Source organism: Gopherus evgoodei, chromosome 1 (assembly GCF_007399415.2).
Source record: "Gopherus evgoodei ecotype Sinaloan lineage chromosome 1, rGopEvg1_v1.p, whole genome shotgun sequence".
NCBI lineage: Eukaryota > Metazoa > Chordata > Testudines > Testudinidae > Gopherus > Gopherus evgoodei.
In genome coordinates this window covers 76,125,368-76,147,700 of record NC_044322.1, presented here as the reverse complement: position 1 = coordinate 76,147,700, position 22,333 = coordinate 76,125,368, and the positions used below count along the sequence as shown (strand labels likewise).

Genomic DNA, 22,333 nt, shown 5'->3' with positions numbered 1-22,333 from the left:
AGGGACAATGACTGTTCACAAACCTGAGGAATTTCTTGGGCTTGGATGTATTGCCATATGAAAATACCCATTCTTTAAGTTGAGGGAAGTGTAGCAGTTGCCAGAATGCAGGGATGGAATCATGGAAGCCAGAGTGACCATATGAAACTATTTTCTTTAGGTTTCTGTTGAGATCTTACAGGTCCAGGATGGGTCTGAGACAAACACATCAAGATGTTTGTTTAGAACTCTCAGGCTGCTTGGACAAACTAGGAGCTATTGCAGAAGAAAAAAGGAGGGGACATCTTCTAGAACCTCTGCTGCCTCTTCTCCCGAGCTAGGTCCTGGTGGCAAGACATGGATAGTGGTGAGGCTGTTGCAGTCAAAACTGCTTTTTCTTTAGGGGAGGTGTATAAATGTCCAAAGAGCTGAGTGTTACCCTAAAGTCTTTTAGACTATGCAACTTGTCATCTACCTTTTCAAAAAGAGTGATGGCCCCTCGAAAGGGAGATCCTGTATGGTCTGTTGGATCTCTTGAGGGACACCCAATGCCTGGAGTCACGAACACCTGTGCATGGTAATGACTGCAACCATGGCTCTAGCTGCAGAGCTGGCAGCATTCCAGCACACCTGAGGGGAGGTCCTGGCTAGTAATTCATCCTTGTTTACCAGTGCAAGAAATTCCTTCCTTGAGTTATCTGGCAGTCTGTCTTTAAAATTTAATATACAGTCCCAGAGACCAAAGTCGTAATGCCCCAACAATGCCTGCTCATTAGCAATCTTAAACTGCAGACCTGTAGTCGAACAAAGCTTTCAGTCGAAGAAATAAAACTTCTTTTCATCTTTCCTTTCAGTGTAGATGCCTGCTCACCCTGACACTCCCTCATTTTCAACTGAACTACCAAGAGACCCTGGAGAGGGGTGACTGTAGAAATGTTCAAAACTTGTGCGGGGACATAATATCTTCATTCTGACCTTTTTCCTATGGGAAGAAGGAAGATAGGTTTTGCCACAGTGCTTTACTGACCTCCAGGATCACTTCATTAAACACCACTCAAACTGGTCCTACAGATGCTAAGATGTCAACCAGTCTGCAAGACCTCTCTTGAACATCCACTACCTGGATACCCAGGATGGAAGCGACCTTCTTTAAAAAGTCTTGATACGCTCTGTAATCATCAGAGGAAGGAGAGGAACCCTTTAGCACTATTGCCTCATCAGGCGATAACAAAGATCAAACTAAAACAAGCTGCAGTGGAGCTTCCCACAATTCCTTCCCGGGGGGTCCACTGGATCCATTTCCTCATTCTCCACACTAAGCCTGGTACCACAAGTGGATTCCTATGATCCTTGCCATTATAGATCTCAGCACCTACTGGATGAGATAGAATGGGATGGGCATGGAGATGACCTGTGGGCTAGTGGGAACGACTACAGGTTCCAGAATGGACACTGGTAGGAGTCCAGAGCCCAACTCGTACTCAGTCACAGGTCCCTGCTTGATGGACAAGATGAAGCCTATGGAGAGTACCAATGGTGGCAGGAGGTGGAAGGGGAAGGTGAGGAAAGTGCCTCAGCTGCAACCCATGTGTGCAAACCTCTGAGTCCAAACACGAATCAACCTCCTGTGACAAAGTGGGGCTGTTCCTGTCAGTAAGGAGGACTGAGATGTGGCGCTCAGCCAAATCGGTATCACTGAAATCAGGGCAGGCTTCCCTTTGGATAATGCTGCATCGGGAGCATGTCAGTATCCAGAAGCACTCATGGTACCGCATTCTGGGACAAACCTGATAGTAAGGTAACAGCAGCAACTATCAGTACTGGGCAAAAAGACTCCTGGAGAAAAACACAGACTTGCTCAACAGATCACATGCTGTCACATAAGTCTCCAGAGTTGGCGGCATCAGGACAGCATCCTGATGCAATCAACTAGATGTAGCTACTTCAGTCTGATCGCAACAGTGTTGATGTTGGCACCAGCATTAATGGCCCCACATGAGAGGAGGAGTGCCTTGGAGAAAGCCTCAAACTCTAGTGCCCTCTATCTTCATCTGCAGGCTTGCTGGACTTTGGTGCCCGAGGTTCTCAACCTCCCAGATCCTGAGTCCTTAGACCTCACTTTTGAATGCCTCTTCCTCGGTACACGGGAGGGCAATCGGCCCTGAGGCTCAGCCGGACCTGGTGAAGCACTTCTCTCTGATGCAGATGCACTCAGTACCCGCTCTGAGCAGGCAGGTTCCGCAGATGGACACAGAGCTGCCTCCATCAGCAGAAACATAAGCCTGGTTGCCCTGTATTCTTGATTGTGGGCTTAAAGTCCTGGCAAATTTGACGCCAATCCTGAATGTGAATCTCTTCGAGGCACTTCAGACAAACGAACTATGGGTCACTCACTGGTATCGGCTTTTTGCAGGAATGATTGGGTTGAAAACCCAGTGACCAAGCATGTCCTGACACCAGTACCAGTACCCAGCAATGGGAAACCAAAGTGTTCAAAACACTTACAAAGAAAACTTATGTCTCTAACTTTTAAAACTACTAAAGTTGTTAAAAAGAGTACCAACTATATGCAGAATATAACTAGGGAAAACTTGCAATAGCAAGATGACAGATCCAACAACCATCACAGGCTATAAAGAAGGAACTGGCAGGGGGTCTGCCCTTTATACTACCAGATAGCAGTGTGAGGCAGAAGATGGTGCATGTGCTGCCCAGATGAGTACTGCTGAGGGAAAAATCTCTGATGACAGTACACAAGAGTCCACACACACTTGAAGTGGAATGGACATGTGCAATCGCTTGAAGAATAACCTACAACAATAAATGCTGATGAGAAAAGGTGTAAAAGGGAGACAAAGACAGAACTAGTCCAAACAAAAAGATCTATTGATATATCTCAAAGTCTGCATTAAGATCATGCTGGTAAACAAGAGAAGTGTGGGACCAGAAATCAAATTAACCAGAATTGGCATGCTGGAAATTAGGCCTAATTGGTGAAAAAATAAGGACAGGATGGGCTATGTCACTCATCATTCCCTTTTGTGGTCCTTTAATAAAAAGGGACTTGGGGAAAAGAGAAATATGGAAGGATGGAATTGAGCGCAACAACTGCTGACTGAAAGAAGGGAAAGGAGCCAGCTTCACCATCATGGTTGCCACCTCCATTGTCTCCTGGCACCCAAGCTAACACTATTGTGCCTTTGTTTTCCTGATCTTGAATGATGTCCTGACTAGATCGGAACTGAGAGACGGACCAGCTGACCCTAATACATTTCAGGTGGTGGTTGGGATTTAGACGTAACCGGTAAGATTTTTGTCCCTGTCCCCTCCCTGATGTGTCCTTTTCCTTTCTCACTTTATTTTTTTCTCTTTCCTATCCCTCTCCCTTTTCCTTCCGTCCAATAAGAGTCTAGTTTATCCATCCAAGACTGTATGTTTCACAACAACGTTGTAAGCCTCTGACTAGAAAGGCTGCTAAATGAAATGCCTTAAACAGCCCAATGCTGGTACAAGTTTGCCAGGTCTCAGAGGGGCTGATAAAATGATGTGCTGTGTCTGTGTTGTTCGCAAGTGAGAGTCAACACCTGAGACAGAAGCTGCATTTTCCCCCCGTCTTTGCTGTTCTTTTCTCTCCACCTTTGCGTGTATTTGCCTTTCTTGGCTTCTAGGAAACGAGATCAGACTTTAAACACAGCAGTGACAGCTCCAGCCCATCTCATCTTACTTCCTTTTCCCCAAAAGGACAATTACCAGCTTTAATACCATCTAAAAGACTGTCAAACAAGGAATTTTTCCTTCTAAAACTCTTTTCCACCAAAAGGAAGGGGAACATTGAAATATGGCCAGCATGAAAGCATTACTTAATACTTGACATTTCAAATGCTTTAAATTTTTCCTTTTTCCCTCTGTATCCATAACGCTTTTAGTAAAACGATTTTTAATGGGTGTTTGACAAAATACAAAGAAAGCTGAAGTCTCTGTATACAAATCCCCAACCTTTTTAAAAACCATTTAATGTTGGACAGGTTCAGGGTCATGTTTAACTCATTAGGTCCACATATTCCACCTAAATTAATACAATAAGGAGGTGACCCTTTCCTGCTACAGTCTAAAGCCGATGAGGAAAAGGAATATTCCTCTTCCAATGGAGGAGCAGACTTGGCAGGAGTCTCAGGGCATGATCTGAATAGATCCCTTGCTGGCACCAAATATATAACCAATACAGAGGATATGGTGGTGGTTGGTGCCACTGGATGTGTCTACAGAACTTAAAATCAGTGACTCTGGGAGGGTGGATACCATTAGGTCTCCCAGCACAGTAAGTCTCAAAACCATGAGCAACAGTCGGCACTGGAATAGTTGGCGCTGATGATGTTTGTATCGATAGAGTAGGTACTGGTACAGAGAGTCCAAACGCTGGGCTGAAGCCTGAAGGTAGAGTCCTGAAGGTAGTACAGCAGAATAAGCACTGGAGACAGCGTGATGCTACTTTTTAGTAGGTACCAAAGTATGGAGATATGAATCTTTTAGGGTGCCAGGCTTTGTGCTAGCATAAGCTGAGGTAAAGTGAAGCACCCCTGCCCATTCTTCTTACTAGGTTCCTCAGACTGTGACCTCTGCTTGTGCTCATTAGAAGAGCGATGTCCATCAGCTGATGATGAGGACTTGAGAGCATGAACAGCTGAGGAGTGCCTTGGGAAAGCAGGAGACTGGGAACCAGCCATAAAGCTAGTGCTCACTGGGGCACTTCTGGAGGAAGACTGCACAGATCTGGATGTGTCTGTTTATCCTAATCAGAACCAAGTCTCAGGGCTTTGTTCAAAAGAAAAAAGTTCCAGGTAACCTCTCTTGCATTGTGTCCATTGAGAAAATAAATGAAAAACAAAACATTTCTCCAGGATACACCTCTCACCAAAGCAAAATAAACAACCAGAATGATCACCACCAAGGAGCACAGTAGCCTCAATATTTAAATCCTGGAGATTTTTGCTCAGCCATAAGGTGCTGAAGCCTGGTACCAGGTAACCAAAAAACAATCAAACAAACAAAAAAAACACCTAGAAAAAAAATACCCTAGCGGAAACACAATAAACCTACACTAATAACTAAAACTACACTAAAGAATAACTATATACAATAACCATTGTTGTAGGTATGCAAGTGTGTAAGAGATAGAGATGCTACTTGCAGTTTCATATCACAGATACAGATATTAGAAAGGAACAGAAGATGGCTGGCCCCAGTCAGCCATTTATATCCTCAGAAGATGGGGCATATGGTGCTCTGTGCATGAGTGCAGCCCCAACAAACACTGCTGGCAAAAAGATTCTGAGCTTGAGTGCACCAAGAGTGGAATACATATGGGTAAACACCTGAAGAACTGTAGATGCTGAGTGCTTTTGAAAATTATTGTCTTTAGAATCTAGGTGCTGGGTTATCCAATATATGTATGGTTGCAACCCTGATTTAAAAAACAACACGTTTGGGCAGGTGATGTTCCATAGTACAGCATTGATATGTATGGAGATTATCCAGTCAATCTAAGGAGGATTTTTCATTTGAACTTTTAATATACCTGTGCAGACTTAAAAGTGATAATCATTCAAAACAACCTAGCACTGTGGGTATGACTGTAAGAGCAGCTTATTTCTAGTGGCTACCCTCAAGACCTAGGTTACCCAAACATCATATATCAAACATAAATATTAGTTAATTCACAAATTACAGCTCTATACTATGTCCTTTTTTGCTTACTTCTGAAATTTAGATGCGATATTAAGCTAACATGTTTCACTCTGCATAAGTGGTGCCTGATATGTTTTTTTCAGTTTTTAAAACAGTCTTCAGGACTTTCAGAAATATTTAGGATATAAACAACAAAACATGTCATTTACATAACACTTCTCATTCATAGATCTCAAAGGAGTACATTTCAGTGGGAAAATCTTAGGTTGCAGAACGTTAAAGACCTAATTAAAAACTAAAAAAAATTAGGAGGGATTATTTTGGCTGATTGTTTTGTATGTATATTTATAATGCACAGTTCCATTAGTATACAAAAATAGGATTACTGTTACTGAACAAAGACTAATCTGCCAAAATACTCTGAATATTAAAGGTCTGTACTCTATTTTTCAAAGCTGAAGGCAGCAGAACTCTGGATTCTGAAAAGGAGGAGGAAGATAGATGATGCATAGAAGAGGGCATAATGCCAGCTCTGTGGCATTGTCTGAAGTTCTGCAGGATTGAAAGTCTTAAGTTTTGATGTGAGGAAGGAGAAGAGTCACTCTCCTTTCCCTAGGTAGTGGATATCTGCACATAAATTGCTACTGCCTAAACCAGCAGCAGCTCAAGATCCATGCTTGTCTCCATTTCTGTGATGGGGATTTTGTAGAGATGCTCATAGCCTACCAGTTGTATGGATTTTACAGGAGCCATGCTGTCAGTTCAAAAGAGGGAAAAGGAGCATAGATTGCCATCCCCTGGATCTGCAGATTTGGGAGGGCCACATTCACCCTCAAAGCTGTCCCACCTACAGGGAGCTGTAAGGTTTTAAGGTAACTGCAACCTTTCTGGAGTGCCCACCTCCCTGTTCCAGCTTCTTTCTGAGGTGTCAAAGGGTATAATTTGACCCTAAATTAATTTTATGTACATTTTCAAAACTGTTTCTGTTTCACAGTCACTTATTTAAGTCACATTTCTACTATGAAAGAATGGTCTGTTCCTTTATTTACATTCTTTGAGTTTTGTGCCTATAAAAGCAAATAGGCATTACTGCTTACAAGCAAGCACAGAGAATGAAAGAACCGAGTATGTAACTGCACAAAGTCTACCAGTTCACCTCATCTCACCTCTAAAATTTGGTCATTTTAAGCAACTTATATTAAGAGTTAGGCAATTTTTCTTACTCTTGTTGGTTTTGTGCTCTTAAAACTCAAAAAAGGTTAGTTTTTAAATCCAAATTTTGGAAGCAGTAGGACAAGTTACACTTTTCATACTAAAATTAAAGGTACTAGTTACAGACCCAGAAACAGAGGACAAACACATACTCACAAATTTGGTTACCATGTACTCAATACTCGAAGTACATTCACCAGCAAAACCCAACATACCTGTCTAATCTCATGACTATTAACATTTGCTAGAAATGCCTGATCTATTAAATGTTTGATCTAAGATTTCTCACAATTTCCCATAAATTGCTAGAAACTGTGTGTCATGAATATTGTCATGATGCTTGCTCTGTCATTTAGTAACACCATGTTAAATAGAGAGATCTGATGACTATTAATGTGTGGTACCTCTAAACAAAAGCTCACTGTTATAATGTTTATTGTTTGGTTTTGATATTTACTTGGCATCAATTTACAAATCTGTTAGTACTTTCTAAATAAACAGTTAATAAAAAAAGCTTCCAATAAAACTATGTCTTTCATACTGAAGTCATCTGGGCAGGGTGGTACCAATTTACATGCTCAATTTATTTTTGCATTAACTGGCATTTTCAGAGTAAATCCTCTGTACGCAGGTAAGAGAACAGTTGCCATAAAGAAATCCACAGGGAAGGGTTATGTCTACAGGTTTGTCTTAATCTTAATTTTTAAAACATTTTTCCTAATGTATTACAATGGAAAATGAAGATACTAAATTAAATTCTGATTTCAGCACGCAGATCTGGACAAATTCCTCTGAAACTGACCATACACATTTATTATATTGGAATTAATTTAATAAATTATTTCAGAGGAAAATTCATTTTGTTTGTCTGCTTCACAAAGATAGACGAATATAAGAACTTACCTCGATGTGACATATTTTTCATACATTTCCTCTCTAGCTTTTTTGGCATCCTCCAACTGAATCTGAAGTCTTTCAAGCGATCTTCTTCATGGGCACAGCGAACACTGAGCTCCATGTTCTGACGATTGAGATAATCTTTATCCTTTTGCAGTAAATTAACAGACTGCTGTAAAGTTGCCAGCTTATAAAGAAAAATAAGACTGATATAATAGACATTTTGTCTTGAATTTCAAGTTATTTTTTAGATTTAATCACATATACACATACTTCCATTATAAAAGTAAATATTACTTTTTCCCTTTTAAACTTGCCCAAATTTAAAACACTAATTTCACATTTAAGCTTAATATGAACTTTCAAACTTGAAACGCAATTCTACTTTAAGAAGGGACTCTAAAAATGGAACTGGTGTTTCACATTTATGACGGCTCAATTTCCTGCTCAGATTTGCTTTCATTGTAACCTACTACCAACCCTGGAAGCTCAACCTGAGATCTGAAAATCAACCTGAATTCTTTTACTTCATTGCTTCATAAACAGTTAGATTCTTCAGGCACAAATTGTGCCCTCATTCCATCTATGCAACCACAATGCCTGTAATGAGATTGTATAGATTTAAGTGAAATTCAGTTAAAACAATTTTATTTGAATGATGCACAAGAAGGAATTCAGGTCTTTCTGCAGTACAAACGGGAATAAAAAGTAGAAAAAAGTTATTGTAATCACTAAGCAGATACTTTTCTGAACACCACAAAGAATAGGTTCTTCTCAGCAAGAAGCAATTTTATATAGTAATTTTCAGAGTTGAACTGCATCTTAAATAGGTGAACCCTTCCCACTGACCCTACGCACTTTATTCTTGTTCTTTATCAGGTGCCTATTTTTTTAAGCTCTCATTTCAAAGCTTTGCCATCTTAACACAAAGTATGTGTAAACACTTTAGACTAAGTTCTTCTGATCAGGAAGCATCTTCTACTATGTATCGGTAAAAGACCTAGCACAATGGGGCCTTGATCCATGTTGATGCACCTAAGTGAAAACACAGCAATGAAAGCCACGTGCTCAATTTGATGAGCAAAACAAGAACAAGTTTTTGGCCTTTGTTATTTCACAAATTAATATTTGGGATAGAAAACATGAAGAGTGATTACTCATCCTACAGTAACTGATTCTTCAAAATGTGCTTTCCCCATGGATTCCACTTTTGATGTACATGCACCCTACACATGCAAGATCAGATTCTTTTAGTCAGCAGAGTCTGTTGGGGACCGTACCTGCTCCCTAAGTGCCCTCACATGCTACCTTCCCCACTTAGGCCATACAGTGCAAAGCTGGACCAAATCGTTCCTCAGTCAATACAGAATCCCAGAGGAGAACAACTCCATAGTAGACAGGAAGGAGAGCCGGTTGTGGAATGTATGGAAAACACATCTTTAAGAATCACAGTTCCTGTAGGGTACATAAACACAGGGCCAGCTCCAGGGTTTTGCTGCTCCAAGCGGCGGAAGGAGGGGAAAAAAAAACAAAAAACAAGCCGCTAGTGTGATCGGCGGCAGCTCCACCATGCCGCTTTCTTCTTCGACGGCGGGTCCTTCCCTCTGAGAGGGACCGAAGGACACACCGCCGAAATGCCAACAAAGAGCCCGATATGCTGCCCCTTCCCCTTGGCTGCCCCAAGCACCTGCTTGCTGAGCTGGTGCCAGCCCTGAATAAAAATTATTCCTTCACGTAATTGTCCACCCAGATTCTACCTTGGGTGACTAAACACACAGTTGTTTGTTTTTGCTTGAAGGTCAGTAACAGGAATCCTATTTAAACAATGACTGCAAGACAGCACAAATAAAATAGGCATCCTGGAAACCTCTACTAAAGAACAGCGTCATGTAAACATGTGGATCAAGCTTCATATAGTGGGTCTACAAATTTTCTGGTATAGGGACATTCTTCAACAGGCAGCAGAGGCAGCCTGCGCTCTAGTGGAATAAACTCTGATGTGATGAGGTGGCTCTAACCTGCCAAACTCATAACATGTTCTCATATAGGTGGAGGTCTGATTTGGTAACCTCTGAGAGGATACAGGTTGCACTTTAACTCTATCAGTAAAGGCCACAAAAAGTCTGGATGTGTTCCTGAATGATTCTGTTTTAAGTAAAGAGACTGTGCCCATATAATAAAGTGTGTGAAGTGTAGCTTCCCTGGCTTGCAATGAAGCTTGAGAAGAAAACAGGGAGGTGACTGGATTGGTTTGTATGAAACATTGGAAAAACTTGGGCAGAACTTGAGATAAGGTCCGAGTGTGACTCTATTCTCCTCAAACACAGTATAAGTGCCAGAATCTGTTCTACACTTCAAGCTGATGTAATAGCAGTCTTCATAGATAAGAAGGAAGGGATAAGATAGATAAGGCTGCTAAGGGCTCAAAGGGGAAAGCCATCAATCCTGCTAATACTAATACTAAGGTCTACAAGTGGGCTCCCACACTGGAAGAAAAAGGCTCTTCAGGAATCTTGCCACTTTAGGGTTCAAAACTACAGTACAGACCTGGGTAAGATGGTGATATTCAGATATTGCTGCTACTTGAACCCTTATGGAGTCGATGGAAAACCCAGATCGTTTCAGAGCTAGCAACGTTCAACATTGCTGAAATGGTGACATAAAGGGAGAAAGCTGATGTCAAAATAACCAGAGAGAAAGTCTCTTCCACGTAATGCTGAAATAAGTCTGTCTGAAGGTTTTCTTGCTTTGTTCACCTTCTTTCAGTGGACATCATGTAGCCAGTATCCAGCTGTCAGAAGTAAGGATGCAGGATCCAAGTGTAGGATCCTACCATTGTTCTGTGAGAATACCTCAGGCAGAACAAGTAAGGTGATTGGGGGAAGTGCTGTGAGGACCAAATACCAAAACTGCCTGGCTATCAGAATGTTCAGTTCTGCGTCTTCTACCCACATATGTCCAGGATCATATTTAATGAGATTTCAGCTCTCCTGTCTGTGTGTGGTATTCCAGAGAACCTTGTTTGATATTCCAGCTAACCATTATTAAACTTCCAAGGTTGGCATAAGTTATTAACATTCACCCCTTTCCCAATACTTTAGATACATCAATGCACTTAGCTCCATGGATACATGTACCCCTAAGTTTCCCACCAAAACTGCTACTCTAACTTTTTACTTCTTTGAGATTTAGTTGTCTGTCACAAGCTGCATCTTTCTAAGTCTCCTGACCTTGGGTCAAGTCCTCATCCTAAATTTTATGTTGCCTCTTGCTAAGCCTACCTGAATAATATTCCTCATTTCATATGCTTCCCTACTTGCATTTCAACTATATTAATCTCACTTTTAATAAAGCAATTTAGCCAGCAGCAAATAAATTAAGCTTGCCTCATAACCTCCATAGAGTTGGCTCATCTGTCAACAAATGATGATTTAAAAAATTAGATTATTGACTTCTTAATTTAAATGTATTACAGTTTCTATTTTTAAAATAAATCTATTAAATTACATTTGACATTGAGGTCTACACTTATAATAACCTATTAAAATAATTTAAATTAAAACATAAAAAATATTAAGCAGTACATGTTTGCTGCCAAATTTTAAAAAAGTCAAAGTCACTGAACTGGTGGAAGTTACTGGCTAAGTAACTGGAACCTGAGATTACTGAAGTGCTAAACCAGCTTTGGACAACAGAAACCTCTTTTGTAGCTGCAGAGACGATATTTTCTTCTTTACAGTTTATTCAACAAGATCTGCTCTACGTTAAGAAACCAGGAATTGAAAAAGCAGTGAAGCTTATTTCGTCTACCAAATCGCTAAACAAAAACTAGGTGCAAGATCTTCTAGTTCTAAAATCTTGAAGGACACGGTGATCAAAAACAATGAGTTCAGTTCACTGACTATAGATCAGTGGTCACCAACTGGAAGATCGCGATTTATCAGTCAATCACAGAGGCTCTGCCCAGGACCGGTGCTAGGGGTTTTAGCGCCGTAGGCACATGGCAATTTCACCACCCTGCGCGCTGGTCCTGCGGCTCCGGTGGAGCTGCCGCAGTCGTGGCTGCGGACGGTCGGCTGCTCCCGCGGAGCTGTCGCAGTCGTGGCTGCGGACGGTTGGCTGCTCCCGCGGCTCTAGTGGAGCTGCCACAGTCGTGCCTGTGGGAGGTGCACCGTAGCCGTGGGAGCAGCCGACCGTCCGCAGCCACGACTGCGGCAGCTCCACCGGAGCCACCTGCCGCCCTCTTCGGCAAAATGCCACCCACCAATCATCCTGGCGCCCTAGGCGATTGCCTAGGCCGCCTAAATGGAAGCTCCGGCCCTGCCTCTGCCAGTCGATCACAGTCTCCGGCTGCTAAAAGTCCGACGGCGCAGCAGGGCTAAGGCAGGCTCCCTGCCTGTCCTGGCCTCGCTCCCGGAAGCAGCCAGCACATCCCTGAATGGGGGGAGGGAGGGTGATGAAGGTCTCCATGCGCTGCTCCTGCTAGTAGGCACTGCCCCCCAGCTCCCATTGGCCGGGAATGGGGAACTGCGGCCAATGGAAGCTGCAGGGGCAGCACAGAGAGCCAAGTACTCCCCACCCCCCCAAGAGGCCACAGGGACATGCCCGCAGCTTCCGGGAGCAGTGCGGGACCAGGGTAGGCAGGGAACCTGCCTTTACCCTGCTACACTTCCATTCAAGGTAAACACCGCCCAGTGGGAGCCTGTACCCCTGCTGCACCCCAACCCCCTGCCCCAGCCCTTAGCTCCCTCCCGGAGCCAGCACTCCAAAACTCCAACAGCATCCCAATCCCCTGCCCTGAGCCCCCTCCTGCACCTAAACTCCCTCCCAGAGCTTGCACACAGTCCTGCATCCCAAACCCTTGCCCAGGCTCAGCCTCCTTCCATACTCCGAATCCCTCAACCCCAGCCCAGAGCCCACACCCCAACTCCCTGCCCCAGCCCAGTGAAAGTGTGTGAGGCTGAGCGAGAGTGAGCGACGGAGGGAGGAGGGATGGAGTGAATGGGGCGGGGTAGATTCAAAAAGTGATCTTGTGCTTAAAAAGTTGGAGACCACTTCTATAGATAATACTTCTTTGTTTAATAAATTAGTTTTAAATGCAAAACATCTATAGATGAACTTTTTTCCTATGTAACCAGCACATAAAGGTAGCTTTATTTACTAACAACGTTTAAAATAATGTTTTTGTGCATTTTTAATCAAATTTCACTCAAATACAGCTTGACACCAACTGTAAGCAAAAAATTCAACATCTACCGAAAAGTTATGCTATATAATTGCTCAAATAAATATATAAAGATATAGTGTATTCTCCTGGTTAGCAAAAGGAATCACTCAAATTTTATCTAAAGGCTATATTTAGTTTAACATATGTTGATTCGCACAGTTACCAAGCAGTGAGAATCAACCTTTCTTTGGGAAAATAATGAAAAAGTACAAATGCACATGACTGAAATTAATATTTAAAACAAAGGTTCCAGGCTTACTGCTCGAAAACAAGATTAAAATCGGACTGATTTAAATCAATCCACTCTGTCAGCTGATAGGGAACATGGGCTTGAACCCTCTCTGGAACATAAAGTCCTGATGCTTGTTCTGGTCTTTGACAAGCATATCTATTCCCAAGACATCCCCGCTTGCAAAAGATGTCTGTAGGATTGAGTCTCTTTGACAGACCACTTGTGGTTGTTGGAGAATTGCCTACTGAACTGATCTGCCAAGGTGTTCTAAAGGCAAGGAAGGTACAGAGCAATTTAAAACTACAGTGTATGCAATGTACAGTACCATTTAGTTCAGAATGTACCAATTCCACAGTGGTATGGCTTCTTGACTAAGTGTGGATGGCCTTCCTTCTCCTTGCACATTGACATAATGCACAGAAGTATTGTCGTCTGTCAGCACTTGTATTGTGGATCCCTGAATAAGAGGCAGACTCACTCTGTATGCCAGAGAGATGGCTCTGAGCTCTTGAACCTTTATATGGAGACAAGCTTCCTGAGGGGAGCACAGTCCCTCAATTTGAACATGTTTGTCATAGGATGTGGCTGTCTCTTAGTGCCCCTTTCTGTTCAAGAGTGGCCCCACTGATGCTCCTTGCTTCAGTTTTCTTCCCTGAGGTGAATCATCTTGGTTTTCCACGTACAGACTAGTTCTGTACATATAGTTGGTCCTCTAGCCAAGTCAGAAACAACCTAATTCTTTCTGGGAGTAACAAGAGAACAATTAAAAGTCCCAGTAAACAAAGATTCTTCCATCCTTCATAGGCTTCTCTTCAGCCGTCCCTCTGGACCCTGTTTCTCAGTCACTTTCTGGGATATCTTTGAGTCTTTTTCCTACTCTGGTATAGCCCATTCGACCCCAGGCTGATTCCCCTGGAGTACGTGGCCTCCTGCAGACCCTAGCTCAGAGCCTTCCAAAAGAGCTTGTTTGTTTCCCGTGACTCTAAATCCCAGCTAATTAATTATGGCACAGGTGGGGCCAAGAAACAACAGATGGATATAGATAGATGGAGGAGTACAAGGAAACAAAGAGACAATATTGGTCAGCATGATTGACAGAGGTTTAAGTACACAAGCAGCCTAATTGTTGTCTAGTTTTTTGCAGACATACCAGCAAAGGACAACGTTTGAAGAGGGCTTTGAAGGAGAACAACCAAAAGGCCTTGTGAGTGTTTGCAGAGAAATGCTTTCAAGCACTCAGGTGAAATCTGGGAGAAAGCAAAAAAGTGCTTGTTTGAAAATACAAAATATGCGTAAGAGTTAACCTTACTTTAATGGGGGGAGGGATAGCTCATTGGCCTGCTAAACGCAGGGTTGTGAGTTCAGTCCTTGAGAGGGCCACTTAGGGATCTGGGGCAAAATCAGTACTTGGTCCTGCTAGTGAAGGCGGGGGGGCTGGACTCAATGACCTTTCAGGGTCCCTTCCAGTTCTCCGAGATAGGTATATCTCCATATATTTATTTTATTTAACCTCTTGACTACTGCAGTAGCCACTGCATACACTGTAGTTTTAAATGCATCCAGCATCGCTTGTAGCGATTTGCAGAAAAACTATAAATCTGTCATGGCAGAAGGAATCTCCTTCTGGTGTTCTTAAATTGAGACAACATGATTCGGTTTACGAAACGATATTAAGAAAAGAAGGCCTGATATTGTATTCACTAGCTAAAGAGATCCAGTTTCTTTGGGTGTTTTTCTCTCAGTGTGAATTTACGAGGTCCCCCATGTTTTGATCTTTCCTGAACTGCTGCCACTACAAAAGAACCCCGTGTCAGAAGCAAATAAAAATTAACAGTCAAATCCCTTAGCAGAAACCTTATATCTCCTTAGTTCTTTTTTTGATGTGGCCAAGATGAATGGAGGGTTCTGCAAGACAGTCTTTTGTAGGCTCCAGTAGACCATCATTAATATGCAGGACAAGCCTCTTTGGAGTGAAAGGATATAGCAATGGAGGAAAAGTCCATCTCCTCTGAGTTGATTCTGAAGTTGGTGGTTTGGCTATCACCAGCCTTACTCTTTCCAAGAAAGGTGACTATGTTATTGGGACCTCTACCAAGTCACAGTGAATGGCTTAGGTGAAAAGACAGACAGTGCCAAGGTAGTGGGTATCACAAAGATAGTCAGTACCGAATGGAAAGTGCTGTGGCTATTTTCACAGTTTCATTCTGTGACAAGTTTCGAGGTACCCAGGTTAGCATGCTCCACTTATTCAGAGGGTATTGTATGTGCTGACTTGGAAGATGGTGATCCTTCAGTCTCAATCTGTCATGTGCCAGGCATGGTGTCCTGAATCTGGGCTCATCTTTGGAACAGTGCTCCTTTCTGCCTCTACCAGACATTGATGCCAATGTAGTGGTCCAAACAAGGCCTCTGAGTGGACGTGGCTTGGGAGCTAGTAGTGGAATCATGGCTCTGCTCAGTATAAGAGGATGCTTGCACTGATTGCCACAGTAGAAATATTTCCAGACACATCTTCCTCACTCTGAGCGTATTTGGAGAATGAACGAGAGAGAACTGTGCTCAAGGACATGTCCTTCTCCAAGATAGAGCGAGCACTGTGAGTGTCTGTCATTAACAGACATCACAGAATCATATGAAGAACATGTCTTAAACCCCAGTGACATGGCTTCTATTATAATGCTAGCATCCCCTATACAAAGGGGTGGGTGGGATTTCTAGGCTAACTGAAACTTAATTATATCTTTATCTATTTGCCAGGAGAATAAAAAAGAAAAAACTATATTAACAATACTAGCAATGATAGCTATACTAAATAATATACACAAGGCTAAGGAAAATTTCACTGATTAAATGGACACTGCACAGGGTTCCCTTTCACTGTCATTGGCTGTAACAGGTAGGAACTGAGGAGTATTTGGGCCCACTCCACCCTTTATATCCTCACGTGGGAGAGCATAAAGGTACATAGTGTGCAGGTGTGGGCCCAATGGACACCACTTTTAAAAATAATCCTACTCATACACCAGAAATAGAATCCATGCAGACAATCACTCAAAGAAATACAAGTTTACCTCTTTTGATAAGTCATTTCTTTCTCTGGCTTGAGCTTTGTGCGACACTTCTAATATTTCATATTTTCTTCTGAGCTCTGACAATTCATGTTCAAATGCATCTCGTTCACTATTAAAACAAAGCCAGAATATTATGAAATTCATTCAGTGAAATGAAAATAAGTCCTCAAACCTCATGTATCTCTTTAATTTCATTCATCCTCTGTGTTCATCTAACATTGGCGTCTCTTTCCCTTCATTCAATGTAGCCACTATTAGCGCAAGTCCTTCACTTCCTCATTTCCTGTTATCTGGAACTGCTTTCTTGTGCCATTTCACCTTATTACTATTCAACTTTCAACTATTTTCATATTTCTCATCTGAAAACATATCTAGTCAGTCTACACTAGATTTCTCTTCTTGCTCTGCTTTTGTATTTCTCAAATTTAACTTTGGGCCATATTATTGTCTCCTTTTAACAATGGACAATGATAAAGTGTCTATGCCTATTCTTTAAATCTGTCAAAAGACTTTGATAACACTGACCACGACATTTGGTTGACTCTTTTGCACACAGTTGCAGGAGTGAATGAAAATGCTTGAGTGACTTCATCTCTATCTTTATGAGAGAACCCAAAGGATTGCTATGAATAATAGTTCCTCTGTTCCGAAGGTTCTCTCTTCTAAAGTGGTACATGGAGCTATATCAGGGATCAGCAACCTCTAGCACACCCTGGCAGGCCGAGTCGGTTTGTTTACCTGTCGCGTCCACAGGTTCGGCCAATCACGGCTCCTACTGGCCACAGTTCGCCACTCCAGGCCAATGGGAGCTGCAGGAAGTGGCGCAGGCTAAGGGATTTGCTGCGTGCCAAATGTTGCCGATCCCTGAGCTAGATCATTCTCTTGTTCAACATATGTATGATATTGCTGGGAAAGTTAGTGGGTTATAATACATTCAGCATGCCTATGATTCCCCAGCTCTACATCTCTATACTATCTGACCCAATCAGAGCAGTGGAACAAGTTATTCAGTGCCAGCTTGGGGCTGGGATGAAAACTAGCCAACTGTAATGTAACCCAAACAAGACTGACATAATGTTGGCAAATAGGGTAAGGAGCTAGAAAACTTGGCAAAACTCTGAAGAAGTGTGACCACTTTGTAAAACTGATCTTCAGTGTGGACACACAGATAGATCATGTGTTACTCCTGGATTCCCGGGCAGTACCCAGGCCCAAGAATGCTTTTTTTGCCATCTGCACTTAGCAAGATAATTGAAACTTTGCCACAATTATTTACACCTTTGTCACCTTGAGATTAGATTGCTATAATGCATTCTGCATAGATCAACACTTAAAATTTTTCAGAAGCTGAAGCTAGTGAAAAATGATGTGAGTTGCTTATTAAATGGAGTTGCATATTGGAAGCACATTAGATCAGTGATCCATGATATATATTGGTTTCCAATGAACTTTCAGGTATAATGCAAACTGCTTATTTTTAACTTTTAAGCCACAAATGGTTCAAGACCTGGCTATCGGAGAGATCAACTCTCTCAATGACATATTGCCACACTTAAGATTAGCAGAGGTGCCTGATCTTGCTCAATGTAAACAAGACAAGAGCGGGAGGTTGATGGCAAGTTGTTTTTTCTGTATGGAGTCCTGAGTGTTGGAACTTAAGCCCCCAGTGATCTGCCAGAGGCCAGATTTATTAACCTTCTGGACACAGCAAAGCTCATCTGTGGGCTGGGGTGCAATACATATATTTTTGCATTATTTGGCTATTGTAATTTACAAGATAGGCACTCACAGCATAAAATAAACAAAACACCAGTAGTTACATTTTAGAAATAAGGGAAAAAATAGCTTTCTGAGGTAAAGAATCCCTTCACAATGAAGCTTTTAAATCTCTGCTCACACCAGAACCCACAGGGGAACCTTGTTTCCAAATCTGTGGATCCCAGGCCTGTGGCCCTTTGCATTGCTTGGAGGGCATCTCTCCCTCTCGCAGCATGAAGGGGAGTACAAAGCCCTTTATTACTTAACTCTGTGAAGCATTTTGGGACACAGCTATATTTTATTAAACTAATATTAATGTTTGTTTAGCTGAAATGCAAATAAAACAAACCCAATATGCTATGCAACACAAACTATATGGATTAAAGGAAATTAGGAAGGGTTCTATCATGTTCTTCAATAAATAGGTAAGAAGCATGGGCCAAAATTTTCTAACCCAGATGCCTACAGCTAGGCTTCTAAAAAAATCATATTTAGGTACCTAAGTTGAAGCAGACTGATTTTTACAGGAGGGCCAGGCAACCCCAGATCCCAATGAAGATGACAAGAGCTGCACATGCTGAATATTTTGGAAAAGTCAGAACACTTGAATAAACAGACCATTTCTGTTTAAGCAGTCTAATTTTCCAAAACATTCAGCATCTGCAGCTCTTTTCGTCACTGGGAACTAGTTGCTTAGCACTTCTGAAAAAATCATGCCTCTTCAACTTCAAGCACCTAGCTTCAGGCAACCAGGTTTGAAATGTTGTTTAGTGTTTCTGTGGAATCAGACATTACCATAAGCTGAACAATTTTACTTATCAGAGTTGAGAAATAATTTATCCACAAATATTTGTGGGGCAGGCATGAGTCAAAACAAATGAGTTCACATTAAGGGCTATCACCTGATAAACAAAAATATTGACATAATTTTCTATTAATATCACTGAGCATAGTACTCTGGAGATGCACTGACCGTTTACTTTATCATAGTTCTCCCTGCCTGTAGTCACCTTGCTGATCATCTGTTTGGTATCTGCTAATTCCAGTGTCAAACGTTGACATCTAACTTCTAGCTCTGAACGACTTCTTCGCTCATCTTCATAGCTCTATAAGTAAAAATAAGTAAAATAACCAAAGCTCCGTTAGTTTTCTTGACTTAGTGATGTGGTAACTGTGAGAATAAAAAAACAAAGACCTTATTGCATTATGTGTAGTCCAGCTTTGTGTGTCTGAATGAGGAGGCTTCCACCTCTTCTCTTGGCAGATTACATCACAACCTAATAGATCTTTCACTGTCAAGAAATACTGACCTATAGATATTTGGCCTACTTTTTTCCTCTTCTTATTTTAATTAGTTGATTAACATGGCTACTTTCTCACTCACATTCTTCCCTGTAGGTGTTTTTTTGTAGATTCATACTGTTTAAAGTCAGAGGGACCTTAGATCATCTAGTCTGACCTCGCTTGTATCACAGGTCATTAAATTTCACTCCAATAACTTGTCTGCCTAAAGCATAACTTCCTGAATGGCATTTCTAAGAGCCTTTATTCCTCTTATCCTTTTGTCAATATTCATTCTACATTTTTCCTGATCTTATTTTTTCTTAGCCCTTTAGAATACGATATATGGTATCACACTGGTAGTCAGCTGATCACTAATTAATCTTAAAACTTCTCGCCTGAAGTTCAATATGTAGATCCTAAATGTTTCCACGAATCAAATAGTGTATGTCAGCCCTAGCTTCATTAAGCCACCTATTGCATTATATCATGATTCATAACATCTTTTTGTGGAACTTGCTTCATTTATAGAAAAGCATGCATACAGAATATATGCTTCAGATTATCTAACCTTAATCACAGACAGCTACCAAACCTAAGAACATTCAATACTTATAGCTAGCCATATCAGAGTTGCTCAGGGAGAAATCCTTTTTCTTGTGACATACCACTGTTTGATCTTTTGTCCTGTCAATATTTAACTTATTTAGCATTCAACCTCACCAGCAAGCTGCCTTACAATTTAAATATGGTGATGTGGGTACAGGCAGTAAAATACAACATTCCTGATCCAACACAGACAGGATGCTGCTTTCTAATTACTGGCATAAAAGGAAAAAAACAATAGATTTCAAATCCCTGGCATGATCAGTCAATAGATAAATGCTGCCACTACATGGTGAGGGGAAAACAAATCTAAGATGATAAAGCTTATACTGATTACACCTGTTTTAATATTACTGCAGTTATTGCAACATATCCCATTTTTAGCAACATTCATCTGAAATTGGATTACCTTTCAGAATTTTAACTGTAGTAAAAAAAAAGGGATAATTTATTGCAGGGATTGGCAACCTCTGGTCATGCTGGCTCACCAAGGTAAGCACCCTGGTGGGATGGGCCAGTTTGTTTACCTGCCGCGTTGGCAGGTTCGGCCAATTGCGGCTCCCCGGCTGTGGTTCACTGCCTCAGACCAATGGGGACGGCGGGAAGCTGTGGTCAGCACATCTCTCCTCCACGCCGCTTTCATGACGCCCTCATTGGCCTGGGACAGCGAATCGTGGCCAGTGGGAGCCGTGATCGGCCCGAACCTGGCGATATGGCAGGTTAAACAACTGGCCCAGCCCACCAGGGTACTTACCCTGGCGAGTTGCATTGCCAGAGGTTGCTGACCCTGATTTATTGCTAAGTAGCAGAATGGGTTAACATATTGGTGAAGAGCTTTCAAATTACGATTCCAGCACAAACAAATATGTTTGGTTGTCACCACCTCTTATCCAGCTAACATTTGTTTCTATCATAAAACCTCACTCTAGACCTGAGAAGGGATGCCAAATTCCAACTTAAATGGGTGATGGTATATTCAGGTCAGATTTAAGGTGGTCCAACAACAAGTGATTGTGAAAATCTGTACCAATATGGATTACTGCACATAAAATGAGTAGAGGATGTAGGAAAAAAAAAGCAGTAACAGGGCGATACAACTTAAACTTTTAACTTTATCATTCTTATCCCTTTATGGTAACATTTAATTCACAGTTGAATTTGCCCCCATAAGTGGCAGTGTCTGTTCAAGCAGGCCTTGGACTGAAACAGTATGATTCATACAGATCATGACTGAAGTTAAATGTATGAAATTAACTCCAATTCTGTAATGCTAAATTTCCTCCATAATTTAAACGAAGATTGAACTGCTGGTTTATAATGTGCCTAGTTAAACTAGGAGAGAAAATATTTTACAGACAGCAGAACCTTAGAGACATTTTCATTTGCATAGGTATAGTATCTAAAGACAAGAGAAAGTTGAACTATGGAAGCACTACTAAATGATCAAGAAAAGCATTATTTCACTTTCGTTTTAAGTTAAACATTCACTAATGAAATAGAATTAAGTCAAAGGAGTGAGATAAGGGTGTTCAGCATTTCACTGGATAAGGCCCTTATTTGGATATCATTATAAAAGTTTTAGTCTCTCCCTTGTCTCAAGGGTGTTTTAAACACTACTACATTTAAGTACACACTTATAATTATTTGAATTGGAATATATTACGTACACAGTGATGGATGTTCTTTAAGGAGGAAAAGTAGGCGGTTGCATTTTTTTGAAGGGGAGGGAAGGTGAAGTAAGAGAGGGTAGAGAAATTGCTGTGCATGCACAATACGTTGTTATTTTCAAAACCTCTTTAGAGTAATTTAAAACACAAATTTTCTTCAAACAAGATAGAAAAAACACTAGTTCACATGTCTATATCGCTGAAATTTTAAAATCAATAATTTACAAGTTAGCCAAGTACAAAAGCCATTTTTAATGTCCATTAATAAAATAAGACCATTGTGATAACTCAAGAACATACAGTCCTTTAATTTCCCAAAACCACACACTTATAGGCTGAGTCAGCCATGAAAAGTTTCAGGGGGAAAAGGTAAAATGAGTCAGTCTAAGCAACTATAGCAAGGATTTGGGAAAAGAAATGTATTCTCGCAACCTTAACCACAGCGGTGCAATTATCTTAATTCCAACTTTGTGCACAACAGTGTAAATCTTAGATGTATCTTTAAAAAGAAATTTATGATACGAGTGCAGCCAATGTTTCAATATACTTTGGAAAAAAAAAAGATATTTTCTGCTTTTTTTTGTGTCTTTTCCCCTTCTTTACTAGAAGGAGACAACATGATTAAAGTAAATTTGAATAACTTATTTCTTAATTGTAGTCAGTCTTTTATTTGTGGCATCACAATTAATTGCTATGGGGTCCAATTTGAGATTATAAA

General features: G+C 41.3%; 1 protein-coding gene across 1 annotated transcript in view; it reads right to left on the bottom strand.

The window, feature by feature from the left end:
- PIBF1 (progesterone immunomodulatory binding factor 1) overlaps window positions 1–22,333 on the bottom strand; it is a 195,693-nt gene that overhangs the window by 151,257 nt on the left and 22,103 nt on the right. Inside the window, 4 exon segments of the mRNA XM_030566449.1 lie at window positions 7,780–7,855; window positions 7,858–7,960; window positions 16,304–16,412; window positions 19,031–19,167. Coding sequence (XP_030422309.1) covers window positions 7,780–7,855; window positions 7,858–7,960; window positions 16,304–16,412; window positions 19,031–19,167 — 425 coding nt within the window.